General features: G+C 38.6%; 1 protein-coding gene across 1 annotated transcript in view; it reads left to right on the top strand.

Moving 5' to 3' along the window:
* Positions 1–16,480, top strand: part of CIP2A (cellular inhibitor of PP2A) — a gene marked incomplete at its 5' end in the record, with an annotated part of 31,818 nt that extends 15,338 nt beyond the window's left edge. The window contains 10 exons of the mRNA XM_080359196.1: positions 5–104; positions 957–1,075; positions 6,297–6,489; positions 9,517–9,591; positions 9,672–9,782; positions 10,261–10,457; positions 12,091–12,204; positions 14,179–14,261; positions 14,735–14,874; positions 15,941–16,480. Coding sequence (XP_080215322.1) covers positions 5–104; positions 957–1,075; positions 6,297–6,489; positions 9,517–9,591; positions 9,672–9,782; positions 10,261–10,457; positions 12,091–12,204; positions 14,179–14,261; positions 14,735–14,874; positions 15,941–16,111 — 1,303 coding nt within the window. The 3' untranslated portion in view covers positions 16,112–16,480. The remainder of the gene's footprint in view (positions 1–4; positions 105–956; positions 1,076–6,296; positions 6,490–9,516; positions 9,592–9,671; positions 9,783–10,260; positions 10,458–12,090; positions 12,205–14,178; positions 14,262–14,734; positions 14,875–15,940) is intronic.
* Between the last annotated feature and the right edge of the window lie 1,524 nt (positions 16,481–18,004).

Genomic DNA, 18,004 nt, shown 5'->3' with positions numbered 1-18,004 from the left:
AAAGCAAACTTGCTGCTGATATTATTTTGAAAACACTTGATCTGATGAGCAGACTGAAGCAGGATGTACCTGGTATGGAGGTCAGCTTCTACAAAATTTTACAGGTATGATTTTTAAAACATCTTATGAAGCATATCTGTGAGGAAGGTGTCATTGCACTACAGTAATTTTAGTTCTGAATGTTTTGTGTGTTTATTTCTGAAGTGGTAAAACTTCTATGACAATATAGTCCCCTGGGCACACTTCTTAGAGGTTATTTCATTGTTAATTCTAAAATAAAAGCAGGTTGCTTTTAGTCCATTTATTTCAGTAATGCATGTGAAATTGTACTTCACCTGCCTGGTAAGAATTGTCCTTTTAAGACTCTATCAGGACTGCAGTTTAAATGTAGCAAAATAGAAAAAGTTGGCACAAGCATATAATTATTTGTGGAGTTGGTTACTATTAAATATATACATCTAATTTGTGAGTTTGTGTAATTGGTCAGTTGATACCTTAACAATTTACTTTGTAGGTGGAAAATTAATCCAGATAGTCAAACGCTTCATGCTCTTTTGAAAGGTTTTCTTTCAAGAATGGGAATTCTGTAATTTAGTGGGTAGCAGTGAGAGTTTCATGCTCCTCAGAAAATCCTTGTAAGACTTAAGCTTGTGACTCTTGATAATGGAAATCAAGCAATTGAAAACTTGAAGGAATTAAGGTCGTTTTTTTTTACCTGTTGCATTTGGCTTTAATGGGAGAACACATTTCTAAATACTCTGAAGTGTAAACTATTTTTAAAATCACTTCTCTTCCATTGACTTCAGGCTGAGAAACTTAGAAGGGTGAATTTAAGAAGGTAGCTTAAGTTTTGAATAAAACACTTCTGTGCTCATAGACTGATATTGTGATATCTGGGTGGGATTTTTATTGTTGACTGTTATATCTTGTTTTGACCAAAGTAGTTTTTCTTTTAGGATCAACGCTTGATCACACCTTTGGCATTTGCTTTAACATCAGACCATAGAGAGCAAGTCCAAGTGGGACTTGGAATACTGTTTGAGGCTGCACCCTTACCAGATTTTCCTGCCACAGTGTAAGTTTATTTTTGTGGTAGTCTGGTAGGATTTGACATTTTTATGGACTTAATGATATTGATGTTTCTTGACATATGCCTTTCAGTTCATCAGAGACAGGAGCTTCAGAAAAATTGTCTTGTTCTTCTTTATCTGCAGTTAACAGACAGTAGCGATTTGGTCACCAGAGGAAGTAGTTCAAATGCTGATGATATTCAATTAATATTGGATCCCAGAGAACATAGTGGTGATTGACTTATGTCCCTCAGCATTCATTTGTCTGAAGTCTGTTCTTGAAACTTCCTACATGGAGTATGTCTAATACTGTTGGATTTCTCTCTACTGAATTTTGTCACACATGTCACTCTTCAGTTCTTAAAGTCTTTCTTATGCTTTTGCAGTAACTTCCAAGAAAGAACAGAATAGGATAAGACACAGGCAGATGACAATTCAGGTAGTATATTTAAGGTGGTCTAAGTACGGGAAAAATATTGAGATACTCTGTTTGATGGGGTCCTTATGCTGTAGATGTAATAGAACATGCAAGACAATCTTAAGTTGTATTACAGTCTTTGCAACTTAGAAAACTAATCTGACACTTCTTCCCATTTTGTTAGCAGAGCTTTTTAAAAACAAAAATGGGAATTGTTTAAAAGGACCTCCAGATTGGATGTCTTTTTGGCATTCGAGCTAGTTGTCTCAAGTGAAAGGTTTGTGACATAACTAGCTTATCTGGGAACAGTGATGGAATTACTAATTATATGGGAGGAAAAAGTAAAGGAAGATGACCTTAACCAAATCATGGTAATTTGCCTCATTGTAGTTCTTTGGTTGTTGAACATATTTGCACATATAAGAACTTTAAAAAACAAAAACCTCTCTACTCTGTAGGGAATCATATTCCTTTCAATCATAACCCAAAATCAGGCCAGTGATAAGAACACAGTCATAAGTCTAAAACTATGTTCATCCTAGAAACATCAGTGCTATATTTATGATTACCAAGTAGTACTATGTATCAACAATATCAGTATAACTAGTTAGCTGTAAACTTAAGGAAGGAAATATGGGGGCAGGGCAGGGGAGCATGTTGTTTAAGTAGAGCAATGTCTGTAAAACCACCAAAACAGGTACAAAATAAATCTTGTAAGTTGAAGCGCTAACCCAAATAGAGTTTCAGAAGAGGTATGCAGCTCCAGAAGTCTTGGGCTGCAGGGACTGTTTAGAAATTCTTATTAGGACTGGGGCAGTAGGAGATGGTCTTTTAGTCTGCAGGAGGTGTACAATTGCTGAGAATCTGTGGTGTCAAGTGAAGGAGCTGCAGGAGGTCAGCAGCTTGTGAGTATTGGAGATGATGAGGAAGAGATTAACCACATCCTTCTTCAAGACCTTGCAGTTTCAAGTGCCTGATACCCCAGACATACCAAAGGCAGGGCAGTCAGAGTTCATGCCTGTTGGGCTGGGAAACGGAGACTCATGATAGTGGCAGCTGGAAGTCATAGGGGTACAGGTGATGTTGCCTGTGATTCTACCAGGAAGGGGGCAAGGCTTTGAGGAGGAGTGGACAGATTCTGTAGGCCAACAATTGGTTGTGCAACAAGTGCCAGAAACAGTTTTTGTTTGGTTTCTGTGACCATGAGACTGAGGATCAAGGACTGGCCAACTTGATGAGGAGACCTTTAAACTAAAGGCGACAAAGGAGGGGAAAAGATGACGAACAATCAAGTGAGAAGGTAGTAAACTGGGTTGGAAAACAACGGGTTTGGGTTTATGTGAACAGGAGGAACGTTGCGATCATCACAGTAGGGCTAAAACTGGGTCACTCCAGTATGCACGTAAATACGAGATTGCCTACAGGACAATATTATGGGGGGAAAGCCCTTATACTCTTCCTGGGAAATCACTGAGGTGGTGTGCCCCTCTGAAATGCCTACAAAATAATACACACAGCATTGGGAAGAAGCAGGAGAAACTGGAAGTAAGTCTGCATGCTGTTATAGGGCTATTGAGAAAAAACTTCTTCTCAGTGAGGGTGACAGAGCACTGGAACAGGCTGCCCAGGGAGGTTGTGGAGTCTCCTTCTCTGGAGACATTCAAGACCCGCCTGGACATGTTCCTGTGCCACCTCACCTAGGTGTTCCTGCTCCAGCAGGGGGATTGGACTAGATGATCTTCTGAGGTCCCTTCCAATCCCAAACATACTGTGAATCACAGACTTGTGGTAGGATGGCTCACGTGACTGGAGCACTATAATGGATGGATACGGGATCTTTAGGAAGGATGGGCCAGAAAGGCGAGTTGCCCTTTTTATGAGAGAGCAGAGGGAATGCATGGTACTCTGCCTTGGGATAGATAAGCCAGCTGAGAGTTTGAATTAGGATTGGGGGCAGACCAAAACAGTCAATGTTGTAGTGGGTTTCTGCTGCAGATTGTGAGATCAGAAAGAAGTTGTAGATGAAGCCTTTTGGACAACTGGAAGAAGCCTCATATTCACAGGCTCTGGTCTTTGTAGGAGACTTTAACGACCTTGATTGGTATCTGCTGGAGAGGTAGCGGTAGGGCACAAGCAATCCCTGAGGTTTCTGGAGCACACCATTGACCAGTTCCTAACATAGAGTTGAGGAGCTGATGATAGGAGGCATTCTACTGGACCTGATTTCTCACAAACAAGGAAGGACTGTTTGGGGTTGTGAAGGTCACTGACATCCTTGGTTGCAGTGACCATGAGATGGTGATGCTGAAGTTCCTGAGAGAAGGGAACAGGGGGAAAAAAAGTAGAATTAGAACCCTGTACTTCAGGATAGTAGATCTTGACCTCTTTTTCATGGTTGGCTTGGAAGAACCCTATGGTGTACAGCCCTGGAGAGAAAAATGAGTCAAGGAGGGCTGTTTGGGTGGGGTTTTTTTGTTTTCCCGCTGCCCCCCCTCCCACTCCTGCCCCATCTCTTTCACCCCTCCTTTCCAAAGGATCATTTTCTTCAAGGCCTTAATTGTCCATCCCATTCCAATGAGCAGAAAATCCATCAAATGTGGCAGGCGACCTGGAAGAAGCTCCTGATAAAATTCAAATATAAAAAGAAAGCATGCAAGAGGCAGAAGCAGAGACAGATTAGCTGAAAGAAATAGAGAGTGTCCAAGTGCACAGGCATGAGGTTAGAAAAGCCATAGCTCACTTGGAGTTGAACCTGGTGACATGTGTGAAGGTCAAAAAGAAAGACTCCTACCAGTACATCAGCAGCAAAAAATAGACTATGAAAAATGTGTGCATCTCTGCTGAATGGGACAGGGGACCTGATGACAAAGGACATGGAAAAGCTTGGTATACTCAATGCCTTTTTCACCTTGGCCTTCACTGGTATGATTTGCCATTTGGGAATCGTAGGTCCCTGAGAGCAATGGGAAAGTCTAGAGGAAGGAAAGGTAGCAGAGGATCAGGATATGGAACACTTAAACAAACTGAACACATACAAAAGTCCATGAGATCTGACAGATGCATCCATGAGTGTTTAGGGAGTTTGATGTCATTGCAAGGCCACCCCAGGTTATCTTTGACAATAATGCTGACTGGGAAGGGTTCCTGTGGGCTAGAAGAAAGCAAATATAACTTATATTCTCAAGAATGGTGAAGATGATAAATAGCACCCTGGAATGCATTAGGAAGAGTATTGCTGGCAGGTTGAAGGAGGTGACCATTCCCCTCTGCTCAGCCCTGGTGAGACCATATCTGGAGTGGTGTGTACAGGTTTGGGCTCCCCAACACAAGAGATGCAGACATACTAAAAGGAGTCTAGTGAAGAGGCATTGAGATGTTTGAGGGACAAGCATGTGTCATACAAGGTAAGATTGAGAGAGCTGGGGTTGTGTAGTGTTGAGAAGACTTGAGAGGGATCTTATCAATCTGTATAAATGTGTGATGGAAAGGAATGAAGAAGATGGAGCCAGAATCTTCTCAGTGGTATCCATTGACAGGACAAGAGGTAGGCACAAACTTGAACTATAAGAAAAATACCTTTTAAACTTCTTTATTTATGTGTGTGTATATATATATATATATACACACACACATAAATAAATAGAAACCTTTTACTGTAAGGGAAGTCAAATGCTGGAAAAGGCTGCCCAGGGAAGCTGTGGAATCTTCATTCTTTGAGACAGTCAAGACTACTGCATGTAGTGCTGGGCAATGTGCTTAGAGCTGGAGAGTTGAATGAGATTATGTTTAGAGGCTTCTTTCAACCTCAACTATTCTATGATCACATCATTTTGTGGATATAGGAAATGCGTTTATAATGGCCGGTAACAAATACTCTGGCTGGAAGAATAAAGGATCTGTACAATCTAGTATGTCTGGAATTGTGCAATGTAATAGCCAAATAACATGTCTATAAATGCAAGTTAAAAATACTCTGTTCACTTAGGAAGCAATTGAGACAGCACTTCAGTGAAATGATTGGGATAACTTAGTAATTAAGGAATTTATTGAGGGGAAATGATTTTTTGGCTGACGCCTCAGAAATCAGCTCTTGCCCTCATTCTCTCTGATTTGGAACATGTCATTAGTAGCCGACTTGAAAATACCAGCCACAATTTACATACAGACACTGGAATATAGGTGCTGTACTTACTTATGTCTATGCTTTTGTGTTCTCTATACAAATTTTAACCAATTGCACTTTTATCTACATACTTAGAATTCAGTTAAAACTTACCAAGTTAAATGTGCTGTACTCAATGCAGTATTGTAAAACAGCCTCGTGGACAAGGAAAACAAAGGTCTATTGGTAGCACTCTGCCTTTTCATGATTCAATCTTATTTTTATGCCTAATTATAATCCTTTTTAAATACCCTCTCAGTGTTCCTACTTATAAACAGTGGCCTAGTTAAATTGAATAACAACAAATGAAATAGCCTGTTTCTCCAGCTAACAAGAGACAGATGATGATGTGATCAGTTCTGCTCAAGAAGAGCTGAACACCATGCCCTTTCTGGTGAGGTACAGCATTTGTTTCTCTAGGCTAGCCATGACAGCCTTTCATTTTTTTCTGCTTCCTGTATCTCTGGACAGTGTGTGCACATCTGATACTATGTCTTAACATTATGTGATAATGCAAATGTGACCGTTCCCAGTAGTCTGTTTTCAGCAAAAGAGAAATTAATGTTACGAAATTATTCTCATCCTCAGTCCTTGCAAGAATATTTGTAGCAGATGGTTTCCTTAACAGCCTTTATATTTTATACAGGCTTGGTGAAAGCATTGCAGCAAATAATGCTTACAAACAACAAGAAACGGAGCATGCATCAAAAAGAATCCAAATGCAGTCAACTGTGACCAATGTTACTTCAGTGAGATGCTCTTCATCCTGTCCTTCAAGTGATGCATTCACAACTTCAAATATTCAGGAATTAATACAAAAACTTCACTCTGGACTAGAGGTTAGTAGAATTTATATACTGTTACTAAATATTTGACACTTTGTTCCTGGGGAGTGTGGAAATTAATATCCAAGTGTCAAGCTATAGCACATGTATCAGTTGAATTCAGTTTACATTCCTGCTTGTTTAGAATGTGCTCCTTTTACTAAGCTCCTAAGCAGAATTCAGTTACAGTTAGAGTTACATCAGAAGCCGGGCTGTTCCTTATTGAGATCCCTTTCCCAGTGGGGTTGCTCACACTCTTCTAGCTGTCAGATGCGGAGGCAGGTGTCAGATGTAGTTGCAACTGCCTAGGTTTGCTGGGATACATACAAGGGACCTCCTTCCCCACTTCCTAAGAAATAGCCTGTGATAAAACAGAGGTCATAAGGTGCTTTATAAGAGCATGGTGCATCTCTTTTATGCTTAAATGGGCATACAGACGTTTTCCTTTTCTTGACTCTTTAGCATTTGCAGTTCAGTTTTTGTGGCCTTCTTGGAAAGGTGCTATTATTACTTCAGAAGGAAGTTTTTACAGCAACGTGCTTTGTGAATGAAACACCCAAACAGGCACCACACACAATGTGCTGCTTTGTGGGCCATACAGTTAGATACTGAATATATTTCCTCTTTCTCTGTTCAAAGCAAGTTAGTTGCTTTGTAGCTGCTTTAGACTGAGTGATGGATTGTTGCTTCTGTTTTCTTTTGGCTGGACAGTATGCAAATTGGGAAAATGAACAGAAAGTGCCTGATAATGGCTTGATATCTGTGTGAGTGGCATTGCCTTCAATCTTATCTTTGCAACCCTCCTCTCTTTGTTGTAAACTATAAGAATGAATCTTGGTAAGCTACCAGTTCCAGTCAGCTGCTAGAATAATACTGAAGAAAGGTCAAATGAATCTTCATTTTCTTACTTTGTGCTCTGCTACTGTATGCCTCCACTGATCATCTCTTTCAGGACTGAATGTGAGAGTCTGTAGGTGCACTTCTGTGCATGTATTAATGTAGGCAGGTGCGTAACATCACTGGTGCAGCAGCTTCCAGTAATGTGACAGATTGTAAAGCAGCTTTGATTATTGAGGGGAGAAAGTTGTTGATAAATTGTTGACTGAATTAGACCTTCTAGTTAGTAGAACTTTCCATTAAAAATCAATATTCACATTCACTTAAAGTTCAGTACTTCATCTCTATGTGTGTTCCTTATGTTGTGTGAAGCTCAAATGTGTGTAAAAAATGTAATTGAGAAAATGCTTCTAGCAGTATTACTATGCAGAGAGTGTGAAGGAAACTTGTAGAAGCTTTTCCTGTAGTACTAATATCTAAAAAGAATGTAGAGTTGAAGTGTTTGCAGACAATAAAATAAACTGGAGCTATGTGGAGGCTACTGTTAATATGCAAAAAAAAAAGCCCAGAACTTACATAATGGTTCAAAATGTTGCGGAGATGGTAGCTTTTCAGTAGGTGTTCATTGTATGAACAGCTGGGATAGCAATTACTTGGTTGCACATCAGCATATATGAACAGATGTTCAAAACAGGTGTTACAGTAGCATTGCCTAAGAAAAAATATCCTGAAATCAACAAGTAGCTCTGTCACTTGACTAGGGCATACGTTATAATCATGGAATCATACAATAGTTTGGGTTGGAAGAGACCTTTAAAGGTTATCTAGTCCGACCCCCCTGCAATGAGCAGCGACATCTTCAACTAGATCAGGTTGCTCAGAGCCCCGTCCAGCCTGGTCTGGAATGTCTCCAGGGATGGGGCATCTACCACCTCTCTGGGCAACCTGGGCCAGCGTTTCACCACCACTATAAGAAGTTTCTTCCTTACAGCTGGTCTGCATCTCCCCTCTTTTTAGGTTAAAACTATTACCCCTTGTCCTATCATAACAGGCCCTGCTAAAATGTCTGTCTCCATCTTTCTTAGAAGCCTCCTTCACTTATTGAAAGGTTGCAATAAGGTCTCCCTGGAGCCTACTCTTCTCCAGGTTGAACAACCCCAGCTCTCTCAGCCTGTCCTCACAGCAGAGCTGTTCCAGCCCTCCAATCATTTTTGTGGCCTCGTCTGGCCCCTCTCCAACAGGTCCATGTCTTTCCTGTGCTGAGGGTCCAGAGCTGGACACAGGACTCCAGGTGGGGTCTCACCAGAGCAGAGCAGCGCAGCGGGGCAGAATCACCTCCCTCAACCTGCTGGCCACACTCCTTTTGATGCAGCCCAGGATACAGTTGGTTTTCTGGGCTGCAAGCGCACATTGCTGGCTCATGACCAGCTTTTCATCCACCATCACCCCCAAGTCCTTCTCTGCAGGACTGCTCTCAATCCCTTCATCCCCCAGCCATATTGATATTGGGGGTTGCCTTAGTCCAGATGCAGGACCTTGCACTTAGCTTTGAACCTCATGAGGTTCGCATGGGCCTGCTTCTTGAGCTTGTCCAGGCCCCGCTAGATGGCATCCTGTCCCTCAGGTGTGTCAGCTCCACCACTCGGCTTGGTGTCGTCTGCAAATAAACACCTAGGACTTGTGCCATATATGGTAAATAAATTTCCTCTGCTAAGTCAATGGCTTAACATAACAAGTCCTGTTCTGGATAGTATCCTTTCAGAACAACTTTCCTGGGGCCTTTCTGATAATCTATGTGTTGTGAGAAGGCCACAGAGTATGAAGAAGAATTTTTAGCTATGTGTGTTTCATGCTGTTAATATTAGGGCAAATTACTTTAGGTGTCCTATGAGGGGATTGCTAATTCTCCAGCAAAGATGAGACCAAAGGGAACCACTTTAGAGTGGTGATGTTATCTTTTCATAGTGCTGGACTGATAGTCTTGTGCAGTTGAATCCTACTCAGCCTAAATAGTTCAATTTTTCACAGATTTTCTGCAAGAGTCAGGTGGATGCCTTTGAGCAGATAATCTCAGATATAAAAATAAGAACTTGAAAAGCTAGTAGACAGGTGGAGCTCACAAAACTACTGAGCTCTTTAGGCACATGTTACCTGTCTAAGTAAATACCAATTTACAGTGCCGGTAATTGGAAAATATTTCCACAGATGAAGGAGCCAGTCACTGATATGAGGATATCTGACATAATGGATGTCTATGAGCAGAAACTGTCAGCATTAGCAGTGAGTATGACCTAATGTGAATGGGTACATTGCTGCCTATACATTCAGAAAATGTTAATGAAAAATGTTCTTATGTACAGTCTAAAGAAACCAGGCTGCAAGACCTTTTGGAAGCAAAGGCGCTGGCTCTTGCCCAGGCTGACAGGCTGATGGCTCAGTACCGATGTCAGAGAGCCCAGGCTGAGTCTGAGGTAAGTAGCAGAAGCTTCATTCTGGGACTCTGGGGTAGGGCTGAGTAAAAAATTGGCTGGGGAGATTCAGCTGTCATTGCATGTGTAGAAACTGCATACTGCTTAGCTGTATGCTATGCTTGCACTTTAGAGCAGTCTTGATTTTCACCGTAAATATCCTATTTTCCTTTGCATTCTAAGGTTATAATAAAGAGTGGGCTGCAGATTACTAAATCCATAGCTAAAATGTATTATCTTTCACTTTTTTCTTCCTTTTACCCTCACACTGTCTATAAAGGCAGCTAAAGGAATTTAGAGTAAACAAATTAATTTGTAGTTAATATTAGGTGAGAGAAATCAATTTCTTAATGTAGCTGATGGCATTTTACTCTTAGATCTATGGCTTCAAATATGCATATTACAAAGTGACTTGCAAAACAGAATTGCCTGTAATTGTAAATTGGGTTTTTTTTGATGGGGCGTATCTTTCCACTCAAAGGCAAGAACTCTTGCTGCAATGTTGAAGGATGCAGAACGAAAAAATGAAGAACTTAATGATTTGCTGAAAGCTCAGCAGGTAGAATCTGAAAGAGCACAGACTGATATTGAACAGCTCTTTCAACACAACAGGAGACTGCAAACAGTGGCTGAAGAACATGAAATACTGAAAAAATCCTCTGTCGATCTTCTTCAGAGGTAAGATCTCTAAGCAAATACTTCATATTCAAAGCATGATAAAGCCCTTTCTTGGGCTAAACACATTATAAGGGCAACATTACATGCTACTTCATGTTTTTAAGTGACTTTTTTCTGTATGCTTGTCAGTGAGATTAACTTAAGCCATTCTAGAAGTTAATATGTTAAATGGAGTGAGAACTATAAACTTGTAGATGTTGAAGGTCCAGTTCAGGAAATAGCATGAACTTTGTAGGAAAGGGAATATTGTTTTCTAAGAAATGGAAATAACAACACTAATTTTCTATTAGTATTATACCATACTCTTGGCTTTTTTTCTTTGATCTTATATGTTGTCTTGACAACATGCTATAAATAGTCTGGAGAAACAGTCAGTACAGTATGTCTGTATAAGGCAGGAGCTTGCATCTTTGGTAACTTCTGTAGGAGATTTGACTGCAACTAAGTAAAAGTAAGGTAGGAAGGAAGGAAGCACTGTGTGTGTCCTGAATTATTTATAAGCATTCTTTCTTTGGCATCTCAAGCTGAAAAAGGACATGTGAGACCTAAAAAGTACATAAGGATTGGAACTATGAAAATACGCTTTGGAAGAATAAAGGCTTAAAAGAGCTTTGGCTTTTCCACTCCCATGGATTGGTCTCGTCACTAGGTGTCAGCAAGGCAAAGCAACTGGTAAAACTTTAGAGCAGGTTTCTTGCTTAATAATGGGAGCAGACATATTAGACGATTTTTAAGGCATACTGCTGCCAATAAGGGATTTATTGAGGGAGGAAAAACGTTTAAGACTTTTGTCCATTATCAGATTTCTTGAGTAAGTAGCTAGTATGCTCACTGTGGAAGTGCCTCCTTTTTTGCTTGAACTGTATGCAGCCATACGCTCTGAACATGTATTTGACTAATTTATGTGAAACAAATCAGCTTCAATCTAGTATATAACAGCTGTAAATTCTCCAAAGTAGGAATAAAATAGCTGTCTGATTCTTTATAAAGCAAAAACTTGCTTTCTAAACAATGTGCACATTTTAAATATGGGGTTTCTTAAAAAAAAAAAATTATAAAATTGACAGCAGGGCAGAGAATTTTCCTTTTGGTAGGAAAACATTCGCTTAGAGCATGAAACCTTCCTCATAAACTTGTATTAATTGCACATTGCATCATTGTCTTTAGTCTGTTCAGTTTTTAGTATCACCAGACAACTGGAGATCATAGACTGACTCAAAGGATCCCTAAAAGATGACTGCAAATAGCTAATTTATAACAGTTTGTATATGTCAAATTTCTAAAGGCATCTGTATGTTTTAGCAGTTCCTAAGAAATTTCTAGTGGAGGAAGGTTGCTTCTGGTTGTTAATAAACAAGGATATGTAAGGGAGCCACCAGAGCTTGGTTTGATTTTGGTTTTGTATTGGTGTTCTCCCTCCACCCCAAGTAGGTTCATTTAAAACAAAGTAGCCAGACAAACTACCACCGAAAGTCCTCGACCAACACTCTCTGTCTTCCCCTCCAAAGCACCTTTTAGCTTGAGTAGGATGATTGCACAGATAATGCCAAGTATGTTTACTTGACAAACTATTAAAGGAAAAGCTTTTCAAAAGCACTTATGTTTCATCCATAACCCCCCAATTCATTTGTAGGTATGAAACAACTGAAAGACAATATAAAGACTTACAGATTACATACAATTCACTAAATAAACAAATGGAAGCAATGAAGAAACTAAATGAATCACTCAAGCAGCAGAATGACAGGTAAGCTCAATTCAGTCTTTTTAAAGCAAATTGAAGATGAACAGTAAGCCTAAATAGCACTTCAGTCTCAAATTTTCAATTGTGCTTTAAGTAACATCTAAGAAATGGAATTAGAGGAAGGGAAAGATGCTTCAGGTTGCTTTATATGTGTATGTTAGACTAAAATTTGTGGTAGTGACTTCAATAGTTTGCTCCTGTATTGGTTGGTGGTGGTGGGGAATACCCACAGACTTCAATGACAGTAGGAATTAAAGTCATGAAGGTGACCCAGTTCTTGGGTGCATGTGGGGGAGAAGGGAGGTGTGTCTTACATTGTTGAATTCTTAAATGCTGTTCTCACCCAAAGATTTTCACATATTTCCTTTTAACCTGCAAGGTTTCTTTGTAAAGTTGTCAGATCAGAAAAAAATGAAAAGAAAAACAAAACAAACACAAAATAAACAAACAAAAAAACCCCAAAACAAAATAAAAAACCCCAAAACAACAACAAAAAACCACAACAAAAACAACGCCACTGTATTAATACATTTAAAAATTATATTAGAAATAGTGATAGTTGCTATTCAGTCTGTGGTATAAAATGTCATTCCTCAACCATAAAACTAGCATTACTTACATCTTCTTGAGGACCAACTATATTTTTTTCCTTCTGGATGGATTAAAATAGAGGTCTGATGTACTTTTCACCAACGTAAGCAAGGGAATAGGGTTCCTATTTGAAAAATGTTATTTAATACCTAATTTTGCAGAAGATATCTTTAAAATATGCTCATAACCAGCCCTTGTATTCAGTTTAGAAATAAAATGTTATTCTTGGTTTTACTTGCAAAGTTCACTTCATCCTTCCAGGCTCTTGCCTTGTCAGTAATCAGAGCAATCCAAGTCACTGCCTTGAGTTTCGATTCAACTGGAAAAATTTCCTTACCAATACATTAGTTTGCTACTGAATAAATTCAGATACTTGCTTTCACTGGTGCAATATGCAGCTCAGTGTAGTTGGGGAGGTATTCTGATGAAAGCCGCCCCTTTTTAAAGGCAGGTCAGAGGAGCAGTTATTATATAGGTATCCTTGAATTGCCACGAGTAAAATGGAGACCATGCAAATATACTCCCCTCATCTCTTGCTAGAGGCTGCAGCTTAGAAACTGGTAGATAGTAAGTGGACAAATAAGTAAACAAGAGTGACAGTAGATGCCACTACTCAAGGCAAGTGGCAGAGAGAATATACCTTAGAAATTAGGCTAACTAGTAGAAGAAAAAGTAAATTAGCTTCACGGAACATGAAGTGCTCTGGTTACAGCTATAATACTGGTAGATGACAGTACCTATATACTAAATGATGCTGGAAACTAAATATTATCCTAATTAGGGAGGATTGCGGCAGACCTATTATGAGCTATGGCAATATCTTCTAAACTGTGGTGGTGGTTGGTTGGTTGGTTGATGGGTTTGTTTTGTTTTTTTTCCTCTGAGTGTTGTGTGACAATCTGGAAGATGTTCAGAATGGTATTGGAAAACCTTTATGCATAGATGTGCTTGCTTGGATGATGACCTAAACAGATTTTCCTAATGGTATTGTCACTTCAGGAGTATACTAAAAGCTAAAACCTCAGCCTCCCCAGTCACTAATGACAGTGAATTTTGACTTGGGTTGAATGACAATTTCAAGTTCTATCATGATATTCTGACTGCTTTGTGGCTGTAATCAAAAGCAACAGTTTCTTGGGTTTAATCTCCACGTATGAACCTTTTTACTGTATGTCTGTGATCAGAGAATGGAAATTACTGTTTCATGGTGAGGGGAAAATGGAAAAAAAAAAATCTGTCTCTACTCAGAGCCCACAAATTCATAAGTTTGTTGATATGAAGCTCCTGACAGCAATTGGAAGTGATACAAAAATCATGCTAGTTTCTTAGGACAAAAAAATGGTGGCATATCTCACTTTGATAATATTTATTCCTCTGCAATTTTAGGACTGCTGCACAGTTGGTAGAAGCTGAAGGTCACATAAAAGAATTACAGCAACAGCTACAGGAGAGAGATGACAAAATAGCAAGTAAGTCACTCACCTAAAGGTCACTGAACCTACAGAACTAACTGGATCAACTGGATGTTGTTGTTATGTGCTCTGGATAAGCGGCTATATCTTACTAAGTAACTTGTAAATCTTAAAGTTAGCCAGGGATACGTAATAGCTGAACGAAGCAAATATCGATTTTTATTTTCTTGAAAGGATACATAAATGTGATTTCCCAAACTATATGGATTTCACTTAATCTCTGCACAGCATCATGTGTCAATCAGCATGTCCATTAGAACTATTTTCTGTAGGAACTGCAAATTAAAAGAACTTAACTCTTCTGCAAATTACTGTATGCAACCACTGAAACTTATCACTAGGTGGCACTACTCAGTAATTCAGTTATGAGCAGTCATGCAGAGTCTAAAAAAACCGCTTGTTTCTTAGGCAATGCAGTATCTCTTTTCTAAGTTTGGCAACCCATCTTTTGATGTATTTGTTTTCTTAAGCCTTGCAACAGAAAAGAAAAGTTCTGGAAGAAAAACTGAAAACTCAGCAGAAAGAAAAAACAGATATGGAACAAACAATAGATATTCTGAGAAAGGAATTAAGTAAAACGGAACAAGGAAGGAAAGAACTGAGTATCAAGGTAAGAAATTATTTGCAGCTGCATTCTAGAGACCAGAATTGTAGATAGCTATAGAACTGCTCAAGCTGGTAAATCAAAATTTCAGTAATAAAGTGGCTAAAGAAACCAGAGCAGTCTATACAGTAGACAAGAAAAAATTCTCTCAGCTTTAATTGTATACCTTTTGAGTAGCTGAGCTTACATTTTGGAGAAAAGAAGTCAGAGTCAGGCTCTGAGGCATAGTGTGTGAGTATGTAATGTTTGGGGGAAAAACAACAACAACAAGCCAGAACACAATTGTAGTGCAATATTAAATAAGAGACGCCTTTTCATTAGCTTTGACTGCTGTAAAATGAGGATTGGCTTGCTTTCTGCCCTTTTTTGCGTCCTCAATTAAGGTGTCAATGCTACATATGTACATACCAAAATGCATCTGATTTTCTTTTTGATCTTTGAAATTCTAATAAAACATCTATTTCTATCTCTAAGAAAAACAGCGTCTTTTTTCAAAACAGAGTTAACCAGGCAATGTCTAAAAAAAAAAAAAAAAAGAACCAAAACAAAATCCTCAAAACTTTAGTACAGCCTGTATGTCCTTGCTGGTAAAGTCCCAAGGCAGAGTTTCGTTGTACATGCAAACTGATCAGCAGTCACAAAATGTGCAGACCGGGAAAGCACTTCCTGTATTTCCATTCCCTGGAAGCAAAGGCTAATCTCTCCAGGCAATATTATCTGCTGTATAGCAAATATTTCCCTTGTTCTTGGTAAATATTTACCAGTGCGGGGCTTGAAATGAAACGTGGATAGCTTAACTGTGAACACTTCTGTTTAAATAGGACAATGATAATGTGGGAGTTGGTGCTTTCCCATGCTATTTAATGTTTTGAAATGTGGCAGTAGCTTTAATCATTCTTTTGCACCAAATGTATAGCTGAGAAAGATATTTCTGAAACAAGCTTTTAATTTTAAAACTGTGCTGTTTAATTACTTCCTTAAATTCACCAGCAGGCCACTTGGCTTTCACTGTATTGTGTATGTTTTTCGGTTGTTAATGAAATAAATGATAACATTTTCTTTGTTTCTGCAGGCATCTTCTCTGGAAGTTCAAAAATCCCAGTTGGAAGGACGCTTGGAAGAAAAAGAAGCACTTGTAAAACTACAGAAGGAAGAACTGAACAGACACGCCAATATGATTGCAATGATTCACAGTCTAAGTGCTGGGAAGTTAAGTACAGAAACAGTGAACCTCTCTTTATAGGGCTCTGTATTTTGTAGATGTGTATGAATATATTTAAAGATTTTTAAACTTGAAGCTAGCGTACTATCTGGCTTAAAAAAAAAAAAAGAAAATTGAAGTAGCTTAGCTATCAACTGAGAAGAAAAAAGTAGTAATTGTGGAAGATTTGGTCTGAAAAAAACTGAGCTACTGTATAGCAAAGAGATCTTCTGATGGTCTTGGTGGAACTATTATCTGTATTGGGAGCTAAATGCAACTTTTTTTGCTGGCTAAACTTTCTAAGTGTACATATAGGGAAACATAAAGCAAAATAGCACTGTCACCTTTTCTGTCTGTGTGTTCTTCTATTGACTGTCAGGCAAACCGCGTGCTTAATAGGTTAAGCACTTTTATAGTTTAATCTTGTTAATTTTGACTCTTCTGCATACCCTTATTATTTGTGTAGTCTTACTTCCTGATGTCTAAGGTACAAACATCAAAATAAAATGTTTTATATCAATTAGAACATGTTACATTGAAAGCCGTGTTTATCTGTGTGTTGGTGCAAGCACTTCATGTAGCAAATATGTGGAGGTATTTCTAATTATGAGGATATCTGAATCTGAGCAAGTAGAACACCACAGCTGAATGACTTCTTAGGAAATAGCATCAATTAGGGAAAGCGTGCTAAAATGAAATACATGAATGTACAAATATTTCTTAAAAACTAGAGAATACTTTCCTAATCCTGCAACACTTCCTTTCATTCTTTGAAAAAGATCTGCACTTTTTTTGACAGTCCTGTCTGGTGCATGCTAGCTGTTGTCAGCATTGTCATTTTCTGCTGTACATGAACAGGATAACAAATACCATTCATAGTATAAATACTTAGGTATTTTTTTTAAATGTACTTTCGTTTAAAGATTATTACTAGAATTTGATGCATGTTTTTGAGTGGCAGAACACTGTCCTTAGTTTACAGGGGACGTAAATAACATGTCTTCTAGCATTTGGCAGAATTATTTCATTATTACCTGTATTTTGATAGGACTACTAGAGTTCTGGGTGATCTAATATATCTTTTTCTGTAGCATTACTGCCTTCATTTGTATATAATTCATAATGGCTAGGTTTTAAATACTGAGATTTTGTTTTTCAGTTGTGTAATAGATGTTTCTTACCAAATCTATTCAACTCATGTCTAAGTACAGCCTTGTACATTCTATTGCAATTATACAACATCAGATGAATTGTATCTATTTTAACCTGTTCCTGAAATATATTTTTTTATAAGTTAACCATAGGTAAGATTTATAGACATTGTTCTTGTCTCTGAAGATGCGGGCAATAAAAAAACCCACAACATAGTAATTGCTCTGTTTCTGGTGGTTTATGTATTCTCTCAGGTGAGGTAAATTATAGGGATGACTGCCAACTTTGCACAAAATACATGTGGTTTGGTTGTCTTTTGGCATAAAATACAGTCACTGTTTGGGAGGGTAAAAAGTTTTATCGGAAATGCCAAGGTGAGGGGATTTGTTAGTGTTTTGCAACTCAGTTGGGAAAGAAAGCTTCATTAACCATAGACTTTTTTACTTCAGTCTAAGGGGTTAAGAAATTTTAGTGTCAAGGTAAATTTGCAGATGTGGGTTGATTTTTGTTCAAGTCTCCTGGTCATGAGGAAAGGGTAAGTATATGTGATTTACTCCCTTTCTGCCAGAAACTGCTCATGTAAGGAAATCCAAGTAGGAAATGTCCTGCATGTTGCTAATTAAACTGTTAACTGCTGGTCTGACTTTGTTTCCAAATGGTGAAATGAGGGTAAAAACATCAAGTTGCTCACCAGAGTAAGGTTATGCAGTAATAAGGTTCGTGTTCCCAGAAAACAGTAATCAAATATTTGGAGTTTATGTGAAAAAATCCACAGTAATAAGC

Source organism: Nesoenas mayeri, assembly GCF_963082525.1.
Source record: "Nesoenas mayeri genome assembly, chromosome: 1".
Classification (NCBI taxonomy): Eukaryota; Metazoa; Chordata; class Aves; order Columbiformes; family Columbidae; genus Nesoenas; species Nesoenas mayeri.
The sequence above is the reverse complement of the archived record's forward strand: the minus strand, read 5'-3'. Positions and strand labels throughout refer to the sequence as shown.